This window comes from Siphateles boraxobius, unplaced genomic scaffold, assembly GCF_051911475.1.
Source record: "Siphateles boraxobius isolate OS27281-9 unplaced genomic scaffold, OSU_SipBor_1 55, whole genome shotgun sequence".
Taxonomy (NCBI): domain Eukaryota; kingdom Metazoa; phylum Chordata; class Actinopteri; order Cypriniformes; family Leuciscidae; genus Siphateles; species Siphateles boraxobius.
Window position 1 is genome coordinate 7,764,492 of NW_027509181.1, and position 22,514 is coordinate 7,787,005.

A 22,514-nucleotide genomic window follows, 5' to 3' on the forward strand; every position below is an offset into this window, starting at 1 on the left:
TTTGGAAAATTAAACCACATTCAAATGTTATTGAATGTCATTGATATTTTGCAGTCTAATGCAAAGAAAGGAGCATTTATTTGAAAGAATTACTATGCCTTTTCTCAACAGGTAGAGGTGGATGCTCACCACTTTTAAAAAGAGGACATTTCCTTGGAAATTAGGGCACTTCTTCATGTTCTTGATGACAGCTGTCAGAACTCTTTCTCCTCCGCACTCCACCACCAGACTGGGTGAAGTAACTGGAGCCAGCTGATACGTCTTCATGTTACGCAATCCCCATGCTAAAACCTGCAAATATCAAACATTGTGTAAATATCGGTGTTTGTGTGCATGTTTTAATTCAATAAATGATATTTTTTGGACTTGAGAGGAAGCTTTAAAAGTACATTATCTCAACAGATTAAGGAAATAGATTTGGCATGATATGACCCCTTTTAAACAACTCCCAAAAGGACATAACACACTGAGATAAAACTGACCTCTATGGCAGTGAGTTGCACCACCGGTCGTACCCCTTGAGGAACCATATAGAGCTTCTCTCCTCGTTTAGCAGGAGTAAGAGGAAGTTCAGTGTCATTTCCCTAGAGTAGACAACATAGGAATTATCAAGCAGAATTTTATTTGAACCACAGAGCAGTCATTAAAGGGATAGTTCACCCAAAAATGTCAATTCTGTCGTCATCATTTACTCACCCTAACGTTGTTCCAAACCTGTATGAGTTTCTTTCTTCTGTTGAACACAAAAGACATTCTGAAAAATGTTGTACACCAGAAAGTCGATACCCATTGACTCCCATAGTATTTTTTTACTACCATATGGCAGTCAATGGCTACTATCAACTTTCTGGTAACCAACATTCTTCAAAATATCTTCTTTTGTGTTCAACAGAAGAATGAAACTCATACAGGTTTGGAACAAGTTGAGGGTGAGTAAATTACATAATTTTCATTTTTAGGTGAACTATCCCTTTAATATGGTTAAAATGACCCAAATTTCATGAAGAACCATACCTTGGTCTTCAAAATGAGCTCTGCAGCCACTAGAACCTCCCCAGCAGGAGCATTTTTGTGCATTACAGGCTCCCAGAGGAGTTTAGGTGATCCATCAACACCTGAAGTCAACTTCACCAAAGGTACACATGTACTTCTGCCAAGCATTTCATCTTTACCCTAACAGGATGAACAAATTGCAAATCATTCACACTATGGGGGCACTTGCATTCTAAAAGGCAAAAATATAGAATAGCTAATATTCATCAGGTTTACCAGTAAACAACAAATTCTGTTTATATGTGATCCATTTATATATATATATATATATATATATATATATATATATATATAATATATAATATATAATATATATATATATATATATATATATATATATATATATATATATATATATATAGAAGATAGATATTTTGTGTTGTAAATGAACTCATTTTTAAAAATTGAATAGGCATCCTGAGAAGCCGATATTGTCAATTGAGTGGAGTAAAGTGAGAGCATAAATATATCAGACTAACCACTTGATCGCTGTCAAAGATTTCCATAACCACTCTGGGTGGATTCTGGGCGAGAGACTGGGGATCACCATAGATTTCCACATTTTTAAATATAAGAGTCTGATCCCATGTCGGGTTCAAGGTGCTTTGGATTGTCTCTGTTGTTTGACTGTGATGCAAGAACGACACATGGACGTATGGATCTGCAATTTAAACCAATATGATTTTAGTTATAATAAAAGCCAGGTCACTTTTCCAGATTATTCTAATTTAAAGACAAATTAGCAATATCAAAACTGCTATGGGACCTGAGAAGCTGTCATTGTCCAGAGCAGAGAGGTTTCTGGCCTGGTAAACATAGACTCTCAAATGGTACGCATTGGGTCCTGAAAGAAAATCAGGCTTAACATTAATAAAATGGACATTCTGGAAAAAAAAAGGTCTTTCTGGAATCTCTGTCCTTAAAAAAAAACTCACCGTCAAATGTGCATGATACAGTTGGCCTGTTTGCACCAAACTGCTGAACTGAAGCTTCTGCTTTGGTGCCTTTTTCGTCAACTTTAGCTTCCATGTCGACTCCCTGTCAAGTAAATCAACAGTGAAAAGCTCATTATGTTGGCAATAAAATTAGGATAGTATTAGGATAAGAAATGGGAAGCTTTGATGCTAACCAGAGCCCCCTCCAGTTTGAAAATGGCAGAGGCTCCAACTCGACCACAGGGTGCCATCTTCCGTCTCCAGCGCCGCCGGCGGAACGTGTCAGAGGATCGCTGCTGCCTGTGGAACTTCCAGCCAATGAGCGAGGAGTATTCCCATCCTTCTGCATCTCCTGTATCCTTCTTCTGCATTTCAGACAATTAGAAAATACATTTTATAAAAGGAACAATCTAAAATAAACTTTTAAATTCACAATATGCACTTGCATCAGTGGCTGTTTTGACACCAGGAATCTTTTTGCGAGGACGGATCATTCTTCTGCGACGATGAACATGGTACATCTTCTCAGCTGCCACCCAAGATTTGGGCTTATCATCAGGTGGAAAGGTGACACCATATTCCCAACCTAAACTCACAAATACACATCATATAACTGCCTTAGAATTTTTATTCTCAGTTCATCAAAATTAAATCGGTCATCGTCATTTAAAACCTATATGACTTTCTATTGTGGATACCATGTTTGACGCAGAAAATTTTTCACAATGAAAGAAAACCAGGAGCTGCCAGGCTCCAGAAGCAGGTAAATCATACCATAAAAGGCACCTTAAAAGTAGTTAATTTAATTTGCACACTTAATTCCTTTTGAAGTCTTCTGAAGCCATACGAGTGCTATGTGTGATGAACATACCGACATTTTTCATTATGTACTGATAATCTTCCTTTCTGATAAAGCTTTCATATATCATGAAGATGCTTTATTCGAACCAATGCCGTTAATGTCAAATCTGTCATTGTACATGCATGTATGTGTAAATGTACACTTAGTTAATTATAATAAAAAATATTATATAAATGTAACTGCTGTAAGAATGTAAGATCTAGGCAGGTGGAGCTGGAGGATTTCAGAGGAATTCTGATAGCGCGGTGCAGAACCAGTTTACAACAAATACTGTGCCAGACTATTTAGATGTTGAGCAAACAACCTCATTGTCTGCAGAATCAGCAGTACCAGTCTGTTTCTTAAAGCCATGACTTGAAATATAATGCATAATTCAAGTCATATGGTTTAATTTGAGCTTCTAAAGTGTTTTTTTTAAAATCCATTTTAGAGACATGAGAAAGGAAAACAGCAGCAAAATTTTTGCTAAACTCATTTTGTGTTTTTACAGAAGAAATTCAGTCATACAGGTTTGGGATGATATGCGGTTGAGTAAATGACAGAATTTTAATTCTTTAATTCTAAATGGAATTTCTTGGAAATGAATTTTTTGGGAGGAAATTCTTTTAACAGGTGGCTCAGTGTGCAAGAAACTAAATTCAATATTTCAAAACAAAAAGCAAAGAGAAGCTTACCTTTTTCATCGACGGCCCGATTACCATCAAAAGTCCAGTTATCCTCCCAATTCCAGCCAGGTGGGCATGCAATCTCTGTAAGGCCCTGAACTTTTTCTCCATTCTGTATATACCAAAAGGATAACAATGAGGAATAGAAGGATTTTTGAGGGATATTACAAACTTATCTATTTGTGCGGTAGATTCCGTTCAAATAGAAACTACACTGTTCAACAAAATCTACGATCTTGATTAGACATCTGATATGAAACTAAAGTTTGACAGATGCTTTTACCACATCAGTGTAAGGCTCCGCTGCAAGCTTCCATTCTCCTCCTGGGAATCGAGTCTCATTCTCATAAACCTCATCCACGAACTCTGTGTGTCCAGCATCAGCCTCAGTCAGCAGACTACCCATCCACCCAAGGAAAATACAATTTAATTATTAAACTAACTGTTTCTGAAAGAAATACGAGTGGTGGTTGTCCATGCAAAACTTGCCACTATGATACTAGGTGTTGTGGGGGATTACCCAGGCATTGTTATAAGGCTATACAGTAAATGTTTGGGACTAAAGTCTTGTTCACACCAACACAAACATTTGGCATGATTTTCATTGATTTTCACATTTGTTCAGACTGATGTGTAAAAAAAATGGGCTGAATGAACATTTAAATTCCCTCTCTGACAGTAGGTGGCACTTATGGAAAGGCAGAAATACAATGTTTACCCTCAGATACTATTGTACACAAAGCACATTACATTAAGCTTCCATTAATGCATTAACTAAAGTTGACTAACAATGATAAATAGATTTATTGCCGTTTTTATTAATCTTTGTTAAAATTGGTTAATAAATTGTTAGTTCATGTTAACTCAAATCAAAAGTTGGTCAATTTAATTTAACTGTCACAACTATTCGCATGCCGTTAATATGACAGTCTGAACAGACACCGTGACAGCTGTTCATTCAAATTATAATGTCTATTGCACTGAATTTTTGCAATAAAAAAATATTTGTTTTGATGTGAAAAGGCCTTTAGTTTATAACACTCAGTGTTACTAGTAGTGTTGTCACGATACTGGAATTTTTAACTTCGATACAATACCTTGAAAAATATCAATCAATACCATGGTGAAAACTGCCATATATAGGCTACTGCCATACAGATATTTATATGTTTTGATGCAAGTAAAAAGTCAGTAATAAAATAAAGCTCTTTATTTAATTTTTCTCTTTATTCTATTGCATTTATTTGTTCTTAAGTTTTTCAGGTGGGTCTAAGAGTATATTCAGGTAAGAAATACTACAAAAATTAAAGTAATCAAATGTAAAACAACACTGGATAGTCTTCATTGTAAAATTTAAATATAGATTAATCCCTACAATTGAAGTTACACAAGTTATTCAAGAGCAGCGAGTGATTTTCGATTAACATGACTGACAGCAGCCTAATAAACCTGCTGCTGTCTCTTTAAGAGTTTATGCACGGATCCAATATACTGTTACACAACATGCGTTTTCTCTCAACCATTTATGTTCTAAAACTGACAGTTTATCTGAATACTTGCCAAGATGGGCATTTTGATCAAATTTTGTGCTTTTGAGAGGCGGCTTTATGTGTGCACCACTTCTATAGATCATTGGTGCATGCGCTTTTGGTTTGGAATTAGTAAAATTATGCGCAATACACAAACTATTCAACTGGAGCAAATGAGACAAGTGAGTGAGAGAAGGCGGGTGTGTGTCACTTTGCCGTCGGAGAGATGAGAGAACACGCAGTTGGTACCGGCGTATCGATACTGCAGAAAAGGTGTATTGGAACAGTTTCGGATACGCATCGAAATATCAATATATTTGACAGCACTAATTACTAGTTTGTTCAAATGTCTACCCCTAATTATGACCAATAGTAATAGTACATGGAATTTGGAATTTGCTAACTATTTCTTAATGTTTGTGTTGAGGGTGGGGGACAACTTACGTTTTCTCTGGTTCAACACGCCAATCACCTTCCCACTCCCAGCCAACAGGGGGCATGAAGTACTCCTGCTTCAGCTTAACTTTGCCTGTGACATCAGAGAACTTGCTGCGATTTAGCAGACCGGTGGTGCCCCATTTTCCCAAAACCTGAGCCTGGTTCTCATACTGTGCATGAAACAATTGACATCATTAGCTTAAAACTAATGACTGCATCTCTCCAGACCTCAAAGCAGAAAAAGAAAAAAACTCTTTACCAGTTCTGCAAATACATTGAACATCCCCTCTGCATAATTGTTGAACTTCTTTTCTTCAGTTGCCAGCCCAAGCCACATGTTCACACGTATCTGGACGGGAATCTTCAAACCTTTTTTGTTGTCCATGGGATACTGTAAGGAAACCATCATCATGAGGTACAGAACATTTCATAGAGCAAAGCTTAAACATGTTTTATGCCTTATTTTTGAACAGCAGCATAGTAAAATCTCTCAATACCTGCATAAAGACAGTCTGATTCTTCCCGCAGTATTGGCCACATGCCTGCTCACAGTAGGATGAATGCAGCACTTGATAGGCTGGGATGCGGGTGTACGCTACCCTCTTCTCTCCTCTCAACATCCAGATAATCACATCAGGCATGCTGTTCTGAGGCTTGGTTAAAAGATGTTGATAGAATTAGCACCCAAATTACAATTCTAAAATATACACAGTACAAATAAAATACAAGCGTTGGCAGAAAACCAGCTCCACACAACTTCCTGGAAGTGCAACAGTTTGCCTGGAGTTGCATTTACTAGTAGAAAATATTTTCCAGGTTTGTAGCATCTTTAAAATAGTTTTGTTTTTGTCTCATAGGAGCATGTTCACTTGATAACAAATGTTGTATTCCATATTGTTTTTTCGGTGTATAAGTTATATCTGTGAAATAATCAGTACATTTTAGATGGACAAAGTCACATTCTGCTCGTAGCCAGATACTGCTATGCAATTATTTGAGCATTCTCTCAAGTCAGTCTTGGTCAGGTTTCTAAGTGAAAAGTTTGGCTATGCGAGGCTAACCAAGCACTGGTGGAGTAAAATATAATTAAGAGCAATGTGTTGATTTTTTAATTTTTTTATTTATTGATGCATCAATATTAAAATCATGTTTGATAAGCCGCTAATTATTTTCATATTTATTTATTCTGAAAAATAGCAGATTCATAAAATTCTATTCTAATTGGTCTAAACAAATAAATAAAATACGTCATTTTAAATGCTACAAGTGCATTTAGGCGAAACATTAATGTACAGCATAAACAGCAAAATCAATAGTTGTAAAATTATTAGGCGTCTAAAGATGAGATCTCCTCATCGTCTAAGTGAGATTGCTGCAAATGGCAAAAATAAATATGGTAAATGAGCACATACAACTGAATATCTAATATTGATATATATTTAAAATTAACCAATTAGTATGTATTAGTTTTAAAAAAAAATCTGTCTATTTCTGATTGTAGCTCCATTCCTACACAAAATAAAACCATACCTCCTCAGCAAGTTGCAGGAGTTTGTCGAGCCAGGTTTCAATGATGCACAAGCATTTAGTAACATCTGTGGCCTCCTCAAACAAGCGTTTGGCCCCCTCCATGATGCTCTCCAGAGCACTGTCCCGCAACTTCTTTATCTGAATATCCAGGGTTGTGAGATTGGGCTTCCCCTCAAGGTCAGGAATTTTTAAACTGAGCACAGAGTAGTTTGTATTAGTTAAAACATGCATGACACAAATACAACACTTTCTCTTTGCCTTACATACAAGAAAATCTCTCATATTTCAACTGACAACATTCAACAATGCATGTAGTTACATCTTGATGACTGTGGATCTAAATAAGATCTAAAGTGGACATTACCTGGTGATATCTTCCATTAACTGATTGATGAGCTTCAGCCAGATTTCTACTAGTCTTGCATCTGTAGCTTTGGACTGTACTGCAGACTTTAACATACTGAGGTTTGTTTGCTGCAAAAGTATTAAAAAGTTTGATGCTCAAAGAAAGAATTATACGCTCTTTCTCACTCACACACACTAAAAGTTTGGGGTCGGCAAGAAGTTTCTTAAGCTCTGACGAGTGCATGTCAGAACCATAGACTGTAAAAAAATATGGACGTTGTGTTCATGACGTCACCCGTAGGTTTCTGAAGAGCATTTTTGAAGCCCAAAGTGGGCGGAGCCGGCCGTCACCATCTTGGTAGCGCCGAGACACTGTGCGTCACTCCCGGATAAACGAAAATGGGTAAAGAGGTGGGATTAGCTGAGGTGACGTGAAGACTAACAGCTAGTAGACAAACGGCTAGTAGTGACAGCAGCGGCAATCCACCTGTCACTTAAGTGGCCATGCCCTTAAAGGGTTAGTTCACCCAAAAATGAAAATTCTGTCAGTATTTACTCACCCTCATGTTGTTCCAACCCCGTAAGACCTTAGTTCATCTTCGGAACACGAATTAAGATATTTTTGATGAAATCTGAGTCAATGAATTGCAGTTTAAGTCACTTCCGTGTTGGTTTCAAGAGAGAGACAGGAAGGTTGCCGCTTGGTCAAAACAGTGTGCGAATAAAATGTTTAACTGGCGAGGCCTTAAAATGCATGCAAGTAATAAACTTTAGTTATTGAAGAACTGCAATGTCATGTGCGCGTAACCCTATTGCGTTGCTAAACATGTGATGTGAAGGTACATCGCGTTGTAACTGATACTGAGATTAGAATGTGCACTGAAGCATGATACTACGATCTCTCTCAAAAGCATATTTGAAACATTTTAAACGTTCAAGATCTAAAATCATTATAATCGTACACTCCTAAATTTAATACTATACAAACCATTCACTTACCAAACGGTTAGATATATACAGAATGATGTTCAGTGAGTCTAACCGGTGACTGATATCCTCCCAAAAGGATGTGATGGAAATCACAGGCTTAGTGTCGCCCCATGGCAGGTAGTAGTAATTATTACCTGGAAGAACCCAAAAAAAGAAAAATCAATACCTCACATTCTATTTTTACAAACACCAAATACTTTCAACTGTGCATCACCATCAAAAACAGCACAGCTGTACTGAGTGGTCGAAGCCAGAGGTTTGCATGTTTGGTCCATCTTGTTGCCATAGTTCCCGATGCTAACTTCAAACTGAATGGGCTCCCCCGGTTCTTGGATCATGGTCGCACTATGAAACACTGCACACAGACAATACTTCCTTCTGCGCTGGTATTTCTATGCAAAGAAAAGAACACAAAGCTGTAAATCTAGGCTTCAAGTGAAAAAAACTACTCTGTAAGGAAACTCAAAGAGCCACACCTGAACCACCAAGATATCATCGCTTGATATTTCTTCCACAGGCTTGTCAGACTTTCCATCAAGTTTAGTAGACAGTTCAACAAGAACTCTCCCTCGATAAGCCGCCCCTTCACCCTGAGAATATTCACAAATCCTTCAGCGTATTTGAAAAGCATTTTTTAACTGAAAAATTTTTGCTGCACATTCTAATTACTTGGGAATGAAAATCAATCATCTGCACTTGCCTTTCCTAAATTAAGGTCGTCGTATGGGTCAGGTAAGCCTGAGAACTCTCTCTGACTGCCATACAGACATATATAGCAAGGCCCAAAAGTAGGCAGGAAGCCCATCTCAGATTCCCCAGTCTCTCCTTTGGAAAAACATATTCAATTAAAAGTTTCCAGTGGCATGATATTAGTTAGTAGTTAGATAAGTAGGGTTTGTTAAAGCATCTCAAAAGCAGAGCTCTTTAAATTAGTTTCATGAATTATAACAAATCATTTTAAATGTATAGAAACCAACAATTAAATGAAATCACAGCATGAATTTAATAAATCATTATAATAATAATTTCAACTACATAAACAATGTTAGTGATGATTTCAGCAAAATATGATTATTCACAACTGAAATATTTTCACAATAACGGTCGTACACTACCGGTCGAGTCTGGAATAAATAAGCATCTCTTACTAAGGCTGCATTTAAATAAATAAAAAATTAAACTAAACATTTTAAAATAATAAACAGTTATTTTAAATGTAATAATATTACTTTTTTTCTATATTTTTGGATGAAATAAATGCATCCTTGGTAAACATAAGACCCCCTTAATTATTCCAAACTTATGCAAGTCAGATGCTCAATTATGCCATGCCATTTTATTTAGGCGATTAAGGTTATAATAAATTGCATTGTTCAACTTTTTTGTCATGTTGCATAACATGAAAAAAAATAGCATTAGCTAATGCTAATTCGAAAGCATGCATAGGCATTTATAATGTGCAAATTAACTGCAACCCCTTGGGGTACCACATCCTTTCAGACCAATACGTATAAAAACAGTTGGTTTGAGAGAATAACCCGTTTAATAAAAAAAACTGCATGTTAACTAGAATTTATAGAATAACTAGAAAGCCAAAATTGTGTGTTTGGACACAAGGGATTGCAGATCTGGAATCAGCGCAAATATTCAACCTTTCTTTGCTGAAAATTCATCTCCTGGAATGTCCCCTATTACAAAGAAAACAAATAAAGATGAATAAAAGAATATTTAAGTTTTGATAGTACACAACTCAAAAGTTCAGGACATGACCCCTTTAATTAAAACAACAACAAAAAAAAACATGAAAATAGTGTATTCTGTATTTTACCTTCAACTTCACCACCAGAGGATGCTATTTTGGACAGATCCAAATACGTGGTGCCTATGGCATCATTTCCAGAGAGGCGATCCCTGAGAAAGAGGGGGAGTCAGCTTAAATGTTCCAGTGTGTCATTGAATCAGTCCAGCTAGGGGAGTTATCAGTTTTTCCACTGTTCCCCAAGCAGCTGTAATCTGGTTTATGGGGAGGAATGCATTGTGGGAGAGGGTGGGACAGTCCTGCTATGACTCATACTGCCTGCCTGTGTCCTCCCAGCTCAAAACACTGACCAAACTTTGACTCCCAGCTCACATTCCAAGACTAACACAGGGGATTCTCTCAACACAGATTTAAAATGTTCATATCCACTGTGGCCATACAACTTTACCACCACCACGCTTATGCTCACCAGTCAAATACAGTCAGCTTGATTCTTTCACACATGGATGGGAACTGTAAAACAAGTCAAAAGTGTTTCCAATTAGAAACTTCAGGGGACTAACAAATTAATAAAGTGCAAAAACAAATCTTTCCCAATCCAGCCAATTACCTTGACCTGCAGATTGAGCTGCTGGTTCCACTCTGGATTTGCATTCTTCTCAATTATTTGTGTACAGAGCTGAAATACATGTAACTGTAGTTCAGACAAAAGGCAGAAGAAATATGCGTGTACAGTATGTCTGGGTGGACTGTACCTTTTTGCCAGCAAACCAGGCCTCAACGAACGGATCCACTAGATTTTTCTTGTTTTCTTGACCCCCAAATGCTGCTTTTAAAGTCTGGGTGATGGAGTCATCCACTGAAAACAAAAAGCACTTCAGTTACATCTTACTTACACTTTAAAGTGGGGTTCATTTTTCCACAGTCTGAGAAAAGAATAAATTTATTAAAGAATAAATTGTTATTAATTACAACTTATTTTACGCACAAATAATCTATACTTCCAACTATATTTACTTGCTCTAAGCAGCAAAATTTTGTTAACTTATTGTTAAAGTGCAGTTCATTCTTTCAGTCTGAGAAAAACTACTTAGTAAATTTTAAATAATAAAATAAGTTGTACTTACAACTGAGCTAGCAGATGTGGTTGAAGTATTTTGATAAGCAGTAGTGAGATGCAAACAGTGTTACAAATTCTGTCACTTTAAAGTGGAGTTTATTCTTTCATAGTCTAAGAAAAACAATTTGGTACAACTTCCTAAATACAACTTATTTTACAAAATTTTATCCACAGCTTATCTAAATATTTTCAATGCCCAGTTTAGGGCTTATATTAAGCCAGGATCAGGCCTTAATTCCATTAGCACATTTAAGTAGCTTTTATTAATGTGTGTCTTAGAAAAAAACATTACTGGTGTACATCTCGAGACAAAACAATGGCACAGACATATTTTAAGATATCACCAGCTACGGAAGGCTGGGTCCCCAACTTTACAAAATTAAAAAATTTGGGGGTGATATTTGATACCAACTTAACATTTGTTCCTCATGTTCAGAGCACTGTCAAGACATCATTTTTTCATCTAAAAAATATAGCCAAATTGCGTCCCATGTTGTCTCTTCCTGTGGCTGAAAAGCTAATTAACATCTTTGTATTTTCTCGCATTGATAACTGTAAGCTACCCTTAACAAACTACAGTTGGTACAAAATTCTGCTGCTCGAATTTTGTCTGGAAACATACTCCTGTGCTGGAATCTTTACACTGGCTCCCTGTCAGATTCCGTGTTGATTTTTAAATCCTAATGCTCACCTATAAGGCTTTGCATGGACTGACATCTCATTATCTCGCTGAACTTTTAACCCCTTACACACCAGCACGTGATCTCCGCTCTTCGGAAAGTGGCCTTTTAATTGTTCCACATACTCGACTAAAATCCATGGGTGATAGGGCCTTTTCGTCGAATGCTCCAAAACTTTGGAATTCCCTGCCAGCTGAGATTAGGCAAGCCGAATCCCTTAGTGCTTTTAAATCATTCCTTAAAACTTATTTGTTTAGGGTAGCTTTCACATAATTGTTTATAATTGCCTTATTATTATTATTAATCAGTATTTTTTTTGTCAGTATTGCATTGCTTGTTTAATTATATGTTTTATCATGTTTCTATTCTTGTGAAGCGCTTTGAGGTGCTTTTTAAAGGCGCTATATAAAATAAAGTTTATTATTATATATTGCTTTCATATAAAAAATGTCTGTGAAAATGGGGGGTTATCTTAACCATTTTTAAACACAAAAACATTCTCTATGATTGGTCATAAGAATAAAATATGAACAAAATAAAATAACCAGCTTTCTCCGATTTTTTCCCCAGTCATTAGCTTAACTGACTGACATTTGAGAATCAGGGAACTGTGCATGTGTTAACAGTCCCAGTAACTCAACAGTTAATGGCAGGGAACGTTTTTTGTGTAAGCTAGTAGGATACCACCTTGAGGGATCAGGAAGTGACTCAATGTGCCAGCTCAACAAATAAAGAATCCTCAATGTGGCCCTTTCCTGGACTAACAATTGAATCCAAATCATATCAACCAAAGAAGATTCTATGATGTGCTACTTCAGAGAACAAATGCACAAGAGTAACTGTCATACTCTGAGGGACGTCCTCAGCCCGAAACACTTTGAGTTTAAGTGTAACCCATCGGAGAGCTATGCCAGCGGGGAGCAGCAAGTTACTCTCTACATCATCTTTATCACTGTCCTCCTCCTTCCTTTCCACCTGTTAAACAGATAGAAAGCAGTCTTTTAGCAGTTTATAAAGTCTTCTTGTACACTGTTGCATATTTTAGTTAGATGCGTTCCTGGGTCAATATATTTTGTTGATCCGGAAACAACATTCCTGTCTGAAAATCTAATCCTAACTATATTCCCTACCCCTCAACACTACTAATAAGTTATCCCTAAAATCAGAGGGAAATGATAGGTGAATAACTCTGATGTAGAAGCACCCAACTCTTGTTGTAAGCCTAAACTTGACAAACTGTAAACTTGAACTAAACTCATATCTGATTGGTTGATTGGAATGTTGTTCCCGGATCAACAAAGATGTTGATCCAGGAACATGTTGTACTTTGTGAAATCAGGTTCTGAAACAGTGTATATACAGTGCACAGATGCTAATATAAATGATCTTCAGGGGACGTACCGGCGGTTCATCTCCTGTTCCCACCACAAACATGCTGACTTTGATATAACCCTTCGCTCCTGAGCTCGAGTCATCTGGGTCACTCAGGAGAACCCATTTCTTCATGATACAGTGAGCTGGGGTTTAAAAAACAAACCTTTAATGATCCGTTCAACTACAGATAAAATGTAATGAATATTTTGTGAGTATTAGATAATTACCTGGTTCATCATAGATGTAGCCAATATCAAGCTACAAAAAGAGAAATTAATCATCTTGAAGTACACTGCGCGTCTAGTATAATAAAAGCACACTGGATTTTACTGAATTACCTTGAATGCACCCATGAGACAGTCTGATCTAAAAGAAGAAGAGTTATACACCTGCAGAAAAGAAGAAAAACAACATCACCGATAATAAAGAAAGAAAGGAAAACTGGTCACAAAAAAAGCTTTTTTTTCTTCTTACCCGGAAGCTTACGGTCTCATCAAACAGTTCACAGGGCAACATGTTGACATTGAAAAAGAATATCTGGAAAGAGTGACACACAGTATTTAGTGACATTCCATTTAGATTTTAGGAAATTATGGCTTTTCATATAATCAGGAATAGAGTCTTAGGTTACATTCAGACTGCAGACAAAAGTGATTCAAATCTGATGTTTTCGCATATATGCTTATATTATCCGTTTTTAATGTGAACAGCGCAAATCATAAAATCTGATTTAGACCACTTCTATATGTGGTATTAAATCCGGTACAGTTCAGATGTTTTGCAATGCAACCACAGTCTGAACAGTCATATCGGAACTCATGCGTCTTTTACGCCACTCTAGATTGACATTCGTCACAATTCTGCGCTGACGGGAGTCACTCTAAAGATTTCACTGTAGTTCTTTGGTCACTCGGTTAATATGGAAGACAGCAGTGACAGTAGTCAGTGGAGGGACTGCATCACGGTGAAAGCTCTATACAAGCAAGAAAGACAAACCTATATAAATATACCTAGAAAAACTTCAAAACTTCACATGCTTCAGGGGTATATCAGCTTAATCGAATGCTTAAGCACTAATTTCAGTGTACTCCATGCTTATGTTTGTATGACAGTGTCTTGTTATTGTTCTTTTGGGGTCAGTTTGGGACTGTGATCAGTTCAAACTTGAATCTGATATTGACCACATTTAAAAAATAATGAGAACAGCCAAACAAAAAAATATATATATATCGGAGCAATAAATCAGAATTGAGCACTAAGGCTTACAGTTTGAATGTAGCCTTAAAGAACAGTTTACCCAAATATGAAGTTTGTCGAATTTTTTCGTCCAGTGAAAATTAGCAAGATTACAATATAGTACAAGAATAGAATTGTGTACTTAAGAATATAATTTATTTTTTTTAAATAACAATTGTTACTATTTTAAATTAAATACAAATATTCTGTAATATCAATCGTGTACCTCATCAAAGTATGGGTTATTTCCTTTCCTGATCCTAGTTCTGTGTGTATCTCCACACACATGCACTTTGACCACAGGTTTGATGTTATTTCCAGGCAACTGACGTCCCTCAATCACCCGCACACGGATCTTTGACAAAAAATAACATGACTAATAAAGCATATGCAGTCAGCATTTAAAATGGAAGAGACATCTGTAAATATGACTACAGGACGCAGCTGTACCTGAAAATCCTGAGGTTTGTTGGCCAAATTATGACGTTTCCTTGTCCTAGTCCGAAGTTTTTGTCCAGGCTCACCAACACCCGGTACCCCAGAATCAGTGACGTCACCCTCTTCACCCCCAACTGATCAGTGCACATCCACAAAGAAAAAATACATTAAACATAAAGCAAGTACGTCATGGCATGGGTCAGTCAAACATATGCAACATGGCACACATGCAATACACATAATTCAAAGCTAAAGCCTATCACAAAATGATCATCACGCATTCCTGCAATTGACATAACTATAAAGTATCTGAAAATGCATTTCACACTTCTTTTTTACACATAATTTCACACACCATCAAGCATGTCATCTGTATAACACTGCATTACAAGAACAAACTGAAAAGCACTGAGCCACACACTCAGCTAACCTGTGTTTCCGCCCATGCTGCCATCTTGTTGATCTTGTGGATTTGTCACAGCACCGGCAGGTGGCTCATAGCCAATCATCATGCTGATGGTCCCCTACAAAAGGATGCAGCTAATTATCTCATAATAATGTGTCAAATATACTACATAAATACTGAAAGTGCCTCGAATGTGTAAATATTGACAGTGATGCTATCACAAAACTACATTAGATTTAAAAAATTTTAAGGGCTGTTTAAATATGCCTCTCAGGTTTAATACAGGTGATGACCTAATTCAAATTAACTAGTCAATTAAGCAAGTAAAGTCTGTTGTAAATAAATGGGACCAAATGGGTCTCATTCACCAACTTTGTGCTTGAAATCTGCGTACGAACGTTTTCACGAACAAATCATGATTCATCAATAACTTTCATTCTAAAATGTATTCTAAATTAAACCACTCGTTCACAAAATTCACATACACATGGTGACCTAGATTAAGTTTAATACATGCATACATACATGCATATACATATATATATATATATATATATATATATATATATATGAGATTAAAAAATATATAGGAGATATAAAAATATCTAAAAAAAACACTTACTCCTATGTTCTTGCCATTTTCATCCACTAGAGCCAAGTTTTTCACCGGGAGAGATTTAACTTGGCTACTGGCAAGGTCTTTTAAAGAGACTTTAGCAGATCCAATCAACCTAAAACAAACAAACAAAAAAACAAACAAACAAACAAACAAAGATAATTTAAAAATAAAAAGGCCTGTGGAAAATCAAGCAGGTCAACTGATGTCCCATGTTTCTGTAGAACATAATATCTGTCTCATACAGTGTTTCAGATACTGCTGTGTGAATTGTGTGACTTTATTTGCATTTGAAAAACAAAGTGCAGTGCACTTTTCTTTTTAGCTGACATGATGAATTTCCCAACCCTTCGACTCTATATTTTTTTTTTTAAATGGAAATATATCGGATTAGCGTACTCATTTAAAGTCATCATTTGATCCCTTAAAACTCATCTTTGATTGACCTGATTGGTTACAAGGTAGTTTGTGATGTCAGAAACAGCGATTTCAAACTGCGTTTTTTAAAACTTTTTTTACTGCAGTTTTTTCAGCAATGGTGTTGACTGATGAATTTGCACATGGTTTGTCTTATTAAAAACACCACATAGACATATAAACATTAAAATGTTCACCACAGGGGGACTTTATTTTCTGTCAGTCCATTAAATGCTACATAATAAACAGAGGTGGCACAAAACACAATGCGTAAATAAATATTATACATGGGAGAAGAATTCTTTGTGTGCTCTAACTATGAAAGTCACAAGAGAGATCTCCTCCAAAAGTAAATAACGCCACCCAGATTAATAATGTGACAGCGACGCTTAGTAGGTCAGCATCCAGGAACAGAACACCCTCAAAGACCATTTTTCATTTGAGCATTTCCCTGGCTAAGAGAAACATTTGCTATAAAACGCTTTGATTATTAATTTTCCAGCCACAAACAACAGCACATCCAGCATTTACCTTCTGAAAACACGGACATGCTACCTCTACATATTTGATTAGAGGGCTGGTGTTGTATCATTTCACAATAATAAAGAAGGTGCACCCACAGACATTAGGCCTGGGGCCTATGCCATGAAGCCAGTTTAAGTGGCTAGCCAGGAATGTTTCTGTTTAGTATGTGCCAACCTTGAGAACTATTAAATTGGTTTGGCTTTTAGCGGCGGTCATCACAATAATAATTTACGCTTCATGGCTTAACCTGTTCCAGGGCACACATGTTCTGGGTAAGAGATCTCAAATCGAAATTGGACCAGCGTTGAGCAAAGTGACATGTTTGATGCAATAAAGTCACTCACCCCAGTTTCTCTTGCTACAAAAAAAGTTTTTAGGGTACGTTTACACGACAATGTCTTTCCTTTGCATTTTTCAATAATTTTGAGAAAATGGCCTTTATTATGCATTATTGTAATTGAAATCTACAGACACAAACAGATAAAGCACAATAAAATAAAATTTCTTTCCACTAATCTGAAGCACGTAATTAAATGCTAAATAGCCCAAAGTCAGTACACTTTTTTGCATTTAGTGTCTTGCCTTAAATTAGTTATTCAAGAATGGTTTTATCAACAATTTACACCCAAATTAATTTTGCCTATAGTAAATCTTTGCTTATGAAACTTTAATTTATAATATTTATAAAGTATTTAATTTATTGTATTTAATTCTATGCAACATTCATGTACAGTGCCTAGCATAAGTGAACACACCCATGCTAAAGTTGACTAAAAAGAGGAATAAAAAAAATAATATTTTGGAAATTGATCTTAATGCTTTAATGAAAAAAATGAGGAAAAATCCAACCTTTAAGGACACCTATTTTCTTTGTGAATGAATAATGTATCGTAAATAAATAAATGTTCTTCCTTAAAATACAGGTTGCATAAGTCAGGACACCCCTATGTTACATTTACATTTATTCATTTAGCTGACGCTTTTATCCAAAGCGACTTACAATTGCTATATATTTCAGAGGTCACATGCCTCTGGAGCAACTAGGGGTTAAGTGTCTTGCTCAGGGACACATCGGTGTCTCACAGTGGATTCAAACCCGGGTCTCTCACACCAAAGGCATGTGTCTTATCCTCTGCGCCATCACCACCCACTAATGTTAAATTCCCATAGAGCCAGGCAGATTTTTATTTTTAAAGGACAGTTGTTTCATGGATCCAGGATACTATTCATCTAGAGATTGGCATGGGACACTTTCCATAAGACCATCTCTCAATGCAAATCATACCAGCTATAAGCCTAACTGAAATAACACCATGACAATCTCTAGGTATGCTGAAGGGAATGAGATAAGGTGGGGCTATTTTAATTCCAAAGGCATCTAATGACAATTAAAACAATAATTGCATTGAGCAAAATTCTCAGACTTCAACCTAATATTCAAAACCTAATGATCTCAAGTTTCAAACAAACATGGCAAAGTAAACATATAAAGCAAAGGTAACCACACCCTCCAACATTTCGCCTCATTCCATTTCCTTTATGGAATGTTATTTCTGAGATCCTTAACCTGAGGTGATTCCTAGTATGATTCATATTTACTAGCCTCTTAATAGCAATGATCAAACACAATTCCTGTACTTTAGCACACACATGAAAGTATTTCATTGGGACTTAAACTAAGTGCACAGCTCACTACAACTCTGGCCTTGTGGGAAGCAGAGATCAGTGCCGTGGTGTTCTTCATTTGCCAGACTCTCAAATTGGAATGCCACAATGTTACTTTTGTTCCAAAGAGAAAAATGCATGCGTCCCACAAAATGTTGCCAAATACGTTGCTGGATCAACATCTCTTCAACATTCTGGAGCTAAATTCTCAGACTGTCCAAAATTATAATTTGATCAGCCTGCCCCATCTCCACAATCTGATTATTTGATAACAATATTGTTCCAAAACTAATAAATATGTTGATCCAGGAACATGTCCTACAGGAAAATGCCCAACAAAATCAATTAAAGATCCCATGAAATGTAAAATGTTGAGTTTTTAGAGCTTGTAGTTCATGTCTATTAGGTTTGTAATGCAAGTTAAAGGCTATTAGATATGTGCTGCTCCAAATTCCCGTTTCGACAGGGATTACATCAACACAGGAAAGAAAACTGCTAGTCCAGCCCCTTTCATAGTCATTAAACACACAATATATTGCCACTGTCTGGGAGACACTGTAAATCCCACTGATATTAGAGGTAAACTGAGCAATAAATGTGTTGTTTTACTCTGATTAGCCCATATTAACTACTTATGTGCTATCCTGCAACACTATAACTAGCAACTCAGAAACAGGTTAACAAAGAAACATCAGTGTAATGGTGTTCTTATGAGATCAGTAACATAAGCTACATGTCAAGGCCCGAAATATTTGCTTTTTCATCCTTTATCTTCAACATAATGCTGCTTTTACTATGGTAACCAAGGTATAGTTGTCAGAATATTAAAATGACAGCGAGATCCTTACAATTCAACTCAGTTCCTTTGACTTGGTTTGAAAGCATCTCAATGTCACTTGTGTAATTTCTCAGTATATCGAAATATCACGACAAACTGAAAATGGTGATTAATAATTGGCAGCATATTTATATAATGAGAGTCAGAAATGATCAGGGGTCGGAGGTAAAATCTACTATAATGTATGCCATTCCAGATTCTTTAAGGGACTGTAATTCATGCCCATATAACACACATTATATTCTTTTTTAGACAGTTATTGCAAACTATTTTGTTGATGTCAATATAAATTTCTACTGATTAAAGCCCTATAACTATGCGAAGGGGAAGGAATAAATTAAACTGACAAAACTGAACTGAACAAAATTCCTTCATAAAAGACAAAGAATGTCTGCAAAAATCAAAGGGAAATTAGTTAAAGAATGACAAAGTTAAAGAATGAATGAAAGACCCACTTGACGTCAACAAGACAAATTTGCATGAAATTGCATGAATGTAAATTTCAGTGGGAGTAATGTTCCTCTTTGTGTTCGCCATTTGATTTTCTCCAATGCCGTTCTCACAGAAAAAAAATCTAGAATAACTGGAAATGCATGAAATTTATAGCCTAACGTGGTGATAAAGAGCTCTAAGACCATTCTACTTATGTCTATTTACTTCAAGTCATGTCTTTATACAAGAACTGCATTTCAGTAACTAACAATCATTTATTCATCCAGTACTGCGAACCAAACGCCTCCGTTCCACCCCTCATGGCATTGTAGAGCAGGTCTGAACACAGCCGTGAGGGTGTGTTTGAGGTGCATGGTATTACAGCGTCAGACTGAGAAAACCAAGATTAACATGGTTCACCATTACCCTGAAATGCAGCGAATACTTTAAACTGTAACATCAATACAGAAGTGACAGGGAATAGATGTGAATCTAACCAAGAGAAAGACCTGATGCAAAACTTTGTATTGAACTCTGCATTTTACTGAATGGCAAGTCACTTTGAGTCCATTCCAGGAGGTCAAAACTCTTGAATTATATAAGCTTATACTTCTGTAATCACACAACTTGTATTTGATTAAGGTGGGAACAAGAGTTGGGAGCAACACAACACTGTTTGTCTTACACTGGTTAACATTGAGCATATGACTCAATTGAGCAGTTGAAAAACACTCACTTGTCCTTGCCAAGAGTCTCGTAGTCTTTCACAAGCACATCAATGTAGGAGGAAGAATCGAGAGGAACACCTTTTAAATCAAACTCAAGTGTCTAAAGGGGAAAAGAGCATTCAAAACATAAAAAGGGGAAAAGAGCATTCAAAACATAAAAAAACTCACACAGCCACTGGAGAAATGTTAAACTGTGTCATGCACAAGGTTGATATGCATGCAGTCATAGGCTCACAGGTAGCTTAATTAATATGAAATTAAAAACAACACATAAAAAAATATTTTTTAAAAAGTTAAAGAAAACAAAAAGACAACAATCAAATTAAAAATACTTTGCATTCAGTTTATATGTCATACACAGCAACTTTAATCCCATTCATTTGTAATTAGCGTTAAAATGTTTAAAACAAAAACGCAACAGACCTCATTCCACACTGGGTTCACTTCATTGCTAATGGACTTGGTTTTCTTCTTTTCGTCTAAAATTATACGAAAGCGAACAGGTCAAAACTAACAGTCGGTGTCGCTATTTTGCAGTTTAATGGCTATAGATGAAACAAAACAGGATTTCTTACCTTTAAACACCACAGATACGACGGGGTCTGGGCTGCCCAGTTTCTTCTTGGGCAAACCCGCCGCAGACTCCACTGCCACGCGCAACATGACAGAAAAAAGCACACTTTCATTCAATGCACTTTCATAACGATGTCTCTCTGTATGTGAGACTGTGGGCTCATTGCAGTGCCTTTATCCTTTTGAGTTTCTAAAGGGTGTGGACTTCTCTGACACAATGTGGCAGACTGCCTACCTTCACCTTCAAGTTCACTTAGTAAACTTTGCATTAGTGATGCGCAAATATTGACTTTAAATTATTCGAAGAATTATTATTAACAATTATTCAATGAATATTCCCTGCATGTTGGCCCAAATACACATAAAATTATAATCTCAGTCATTTTAAAGTTTAAGAGATCAGACACAAGCGCCACCTAGCGGTGCATTTAACGAATCACATAGATCAATTTACTGTTATACACATCAAATGAACATACTGTCATATTGTAAAGGATTTGGGTGCGTTGTATGTTATGAGGGTTAAGTAATTGGACATCATTCATTCTTTAACTACTACCTTCAGAGAGCCTGGGTTCAAATTCTGTACACTTGAGTAGATTTTTGTGCGGATTGATGGCATCACACTCTTCAAACCCTAACTTGATTGGCTGAGCGGCATCTCATATGGGCGGAACACTTCTACGGTATGTATCACTCCGCTTGTGCTTGTTTGCGCGTTCAGACAAGGCTGGCTGGAAGTCTGTGTGCATTAGTAGCGATTTTTTCACTGCAGTTTAAATTACGCAATAATGCCAGAAATTGTCATCGTTATCCGTAACTGAATTAATCCACTCAACCAATTTGGTAAAATTTTTTTTTTTTTTTATCAGATTTCAGATTAGATTAAATTCTGAAAATTAGTTGTTTGGAAGAAAAATATATAATCTGAAATTGGATTGGATGACATAATCCAGTCTTGGTTTTGATCTGGATCAAACCTTCAGCACGTGTTGTCCAAAACATTTTAGTAAAATTGGAATACCTTTGATCTTAAAAAATAATAATAATACAAAAATCCCAAGAGAAGGGTGGATTTCAGGAACAAAATGCAAATGTCAAATAATGCAACATTTGTATCACTATATATACACATTTATAGTTTACACTTGATTTAATTTTCGACCACTTGTAATTTGGATTTGGTATTCTGGAAAAGTTTGTATCTGGATCATCCAATCCCATCCAATACTTATCAGACATATTAAGTATAGCATCATGTAAATACTATGAGCACACCTTCTCTTGTTAGTCAAAATAAGTTTATGAAAGTAATCTGGGTTTAGAATAAGAAGCAGAGAACAACAAATAAAGAACAAAA

At 36.3% G+C, this 22,514-nt stretch overlaps 1 protein-coding gene across 8 annotated transcripts in view; it reads right to left on the bottom strand.

The window, feature by feature from the left end:
• myof (myoferlin) overlaps positions 1–21,378 on the bottom strand; it is a 32,770-nt gene extending 11,392 nt beyond the window's left edge. For 4 of the 8 annotated variants that reach the window (XM_077206105.1, XM_077206103.1, XM_077206099.1 and 1 more), the window contains exons 1-35: positions 21,157–21,344; positions 21,005–21,060; positions 20,590–20,681; positions 15,983–16,091; positions 15,385–15,478; positions 14,967–15,088; positions 14,743–14,871; positions 13,755–13,817; positions 13,619–13,669; positions 13,508–13,538; positions 13,308–13,423; positions 12,755–12,881; positions 10,862–10,965; positions 10,717–10,785; positions 10,576–10,619; positions 10,176–10,258; positions 9,048–9,172; positions 8,824–8,937; positions 8,562–8,739; positions 8,357–8,481; positions 7,377–7,486; positions 7,013–7,205; positions 5,980–6,135; positions 5,742–5,873; positions 5,489–5,652; positions 3,799–3,913; positions 3,525–3,627; positions 2,435–2,574; positions 2,183–2,353; positions 1,989–2,091; positions 1,820–1,897; positions 1,533–1,714; positions 1,015–1,173; positions 483–584; positions 130–291 (exon numbers count right to left, since the gene is read on the bottom strand). In XM_077206105.1, coding sequence (XP_077062220.1) covers positions 130–291; positions 483–584; positions 1,015–1,173; positions 1,533–1,714; positions 1,820–1,897; positions 1,989–2,091; positions 2,183–2,353; positions 2,435–2,574; positions 3,525–3,627; positions 3,799–3,913; positions 5,489–5,652; positions 5,742–5,873; positions 5,980–6,135; positions 7,013–7,205; positions 7,377–7,486; positions 8,357–8,481; positions 8,562–8,739; positions 8,824–8,937; positions 9,048–9,172; positions 10,176–10,258; positions 10,576–10,619; positions 10,717–10,785; positions 10,862–10,965; positions 12,755–12,881; positions 13,308–13,423; positions 13,508–13,538; positions 13,619–13,669; positions 13,755–13,817; positions 14,743–14,871; positions 14,967–15,088; positions 15,385–15,478; positions 15,983–16,091; positions 20,590–20,681; positions 21,005–21,060; positions 21,157–21,244 — 3,990 coding nt within the window. In that variant the 5' untranslated portion in view covers positions 21,245–21,344. Of the gene's footprint in view, positions 1–129; positions 292–482; positions 585–1,014; positions 1,174–1,532; positions 1,715–1,819; positions 1,898–1,988; positions 2,092–2,182; positions 2,354–2,434; positions 2,575–3,524; positions 3,628–3,798; positions 3,914–5,488; positions 5,653–5,741; positions 5,874–5,979; positions 6,136–7,012; positions 7,206–7,376; positions 7,487–8,356; positions 8,482–8,561; positions 8,740–8,823; positions 8,938–9,047; positions 9,173–9,999; positions 10,036–10,175; positions 10,259–10,575; positions 10,620–10,716; positions 10,786–10,861; positions 10,966–12,754; positions 12,882–13,307; positions 13,424–13,507; positions 13,539–13,618; positions 13,670–13,754; positions 13,818–14,742; positions 14,872–14,966; positions 15,089–15,384; positions 15,479–15,982; positions 16,092–20,589; positions 20,682–21,004; positions 21,061–21,156 lie in introns of all 8 variants that reach the window. The other 4 variants (XM_077206102.1, XM_077206100.1, XM_077206097.1 and 1 more) reach the window with 2 other exon arrangements.
• Positions 21,379–22,514: the final 1,136 nt, after the last annotated feature.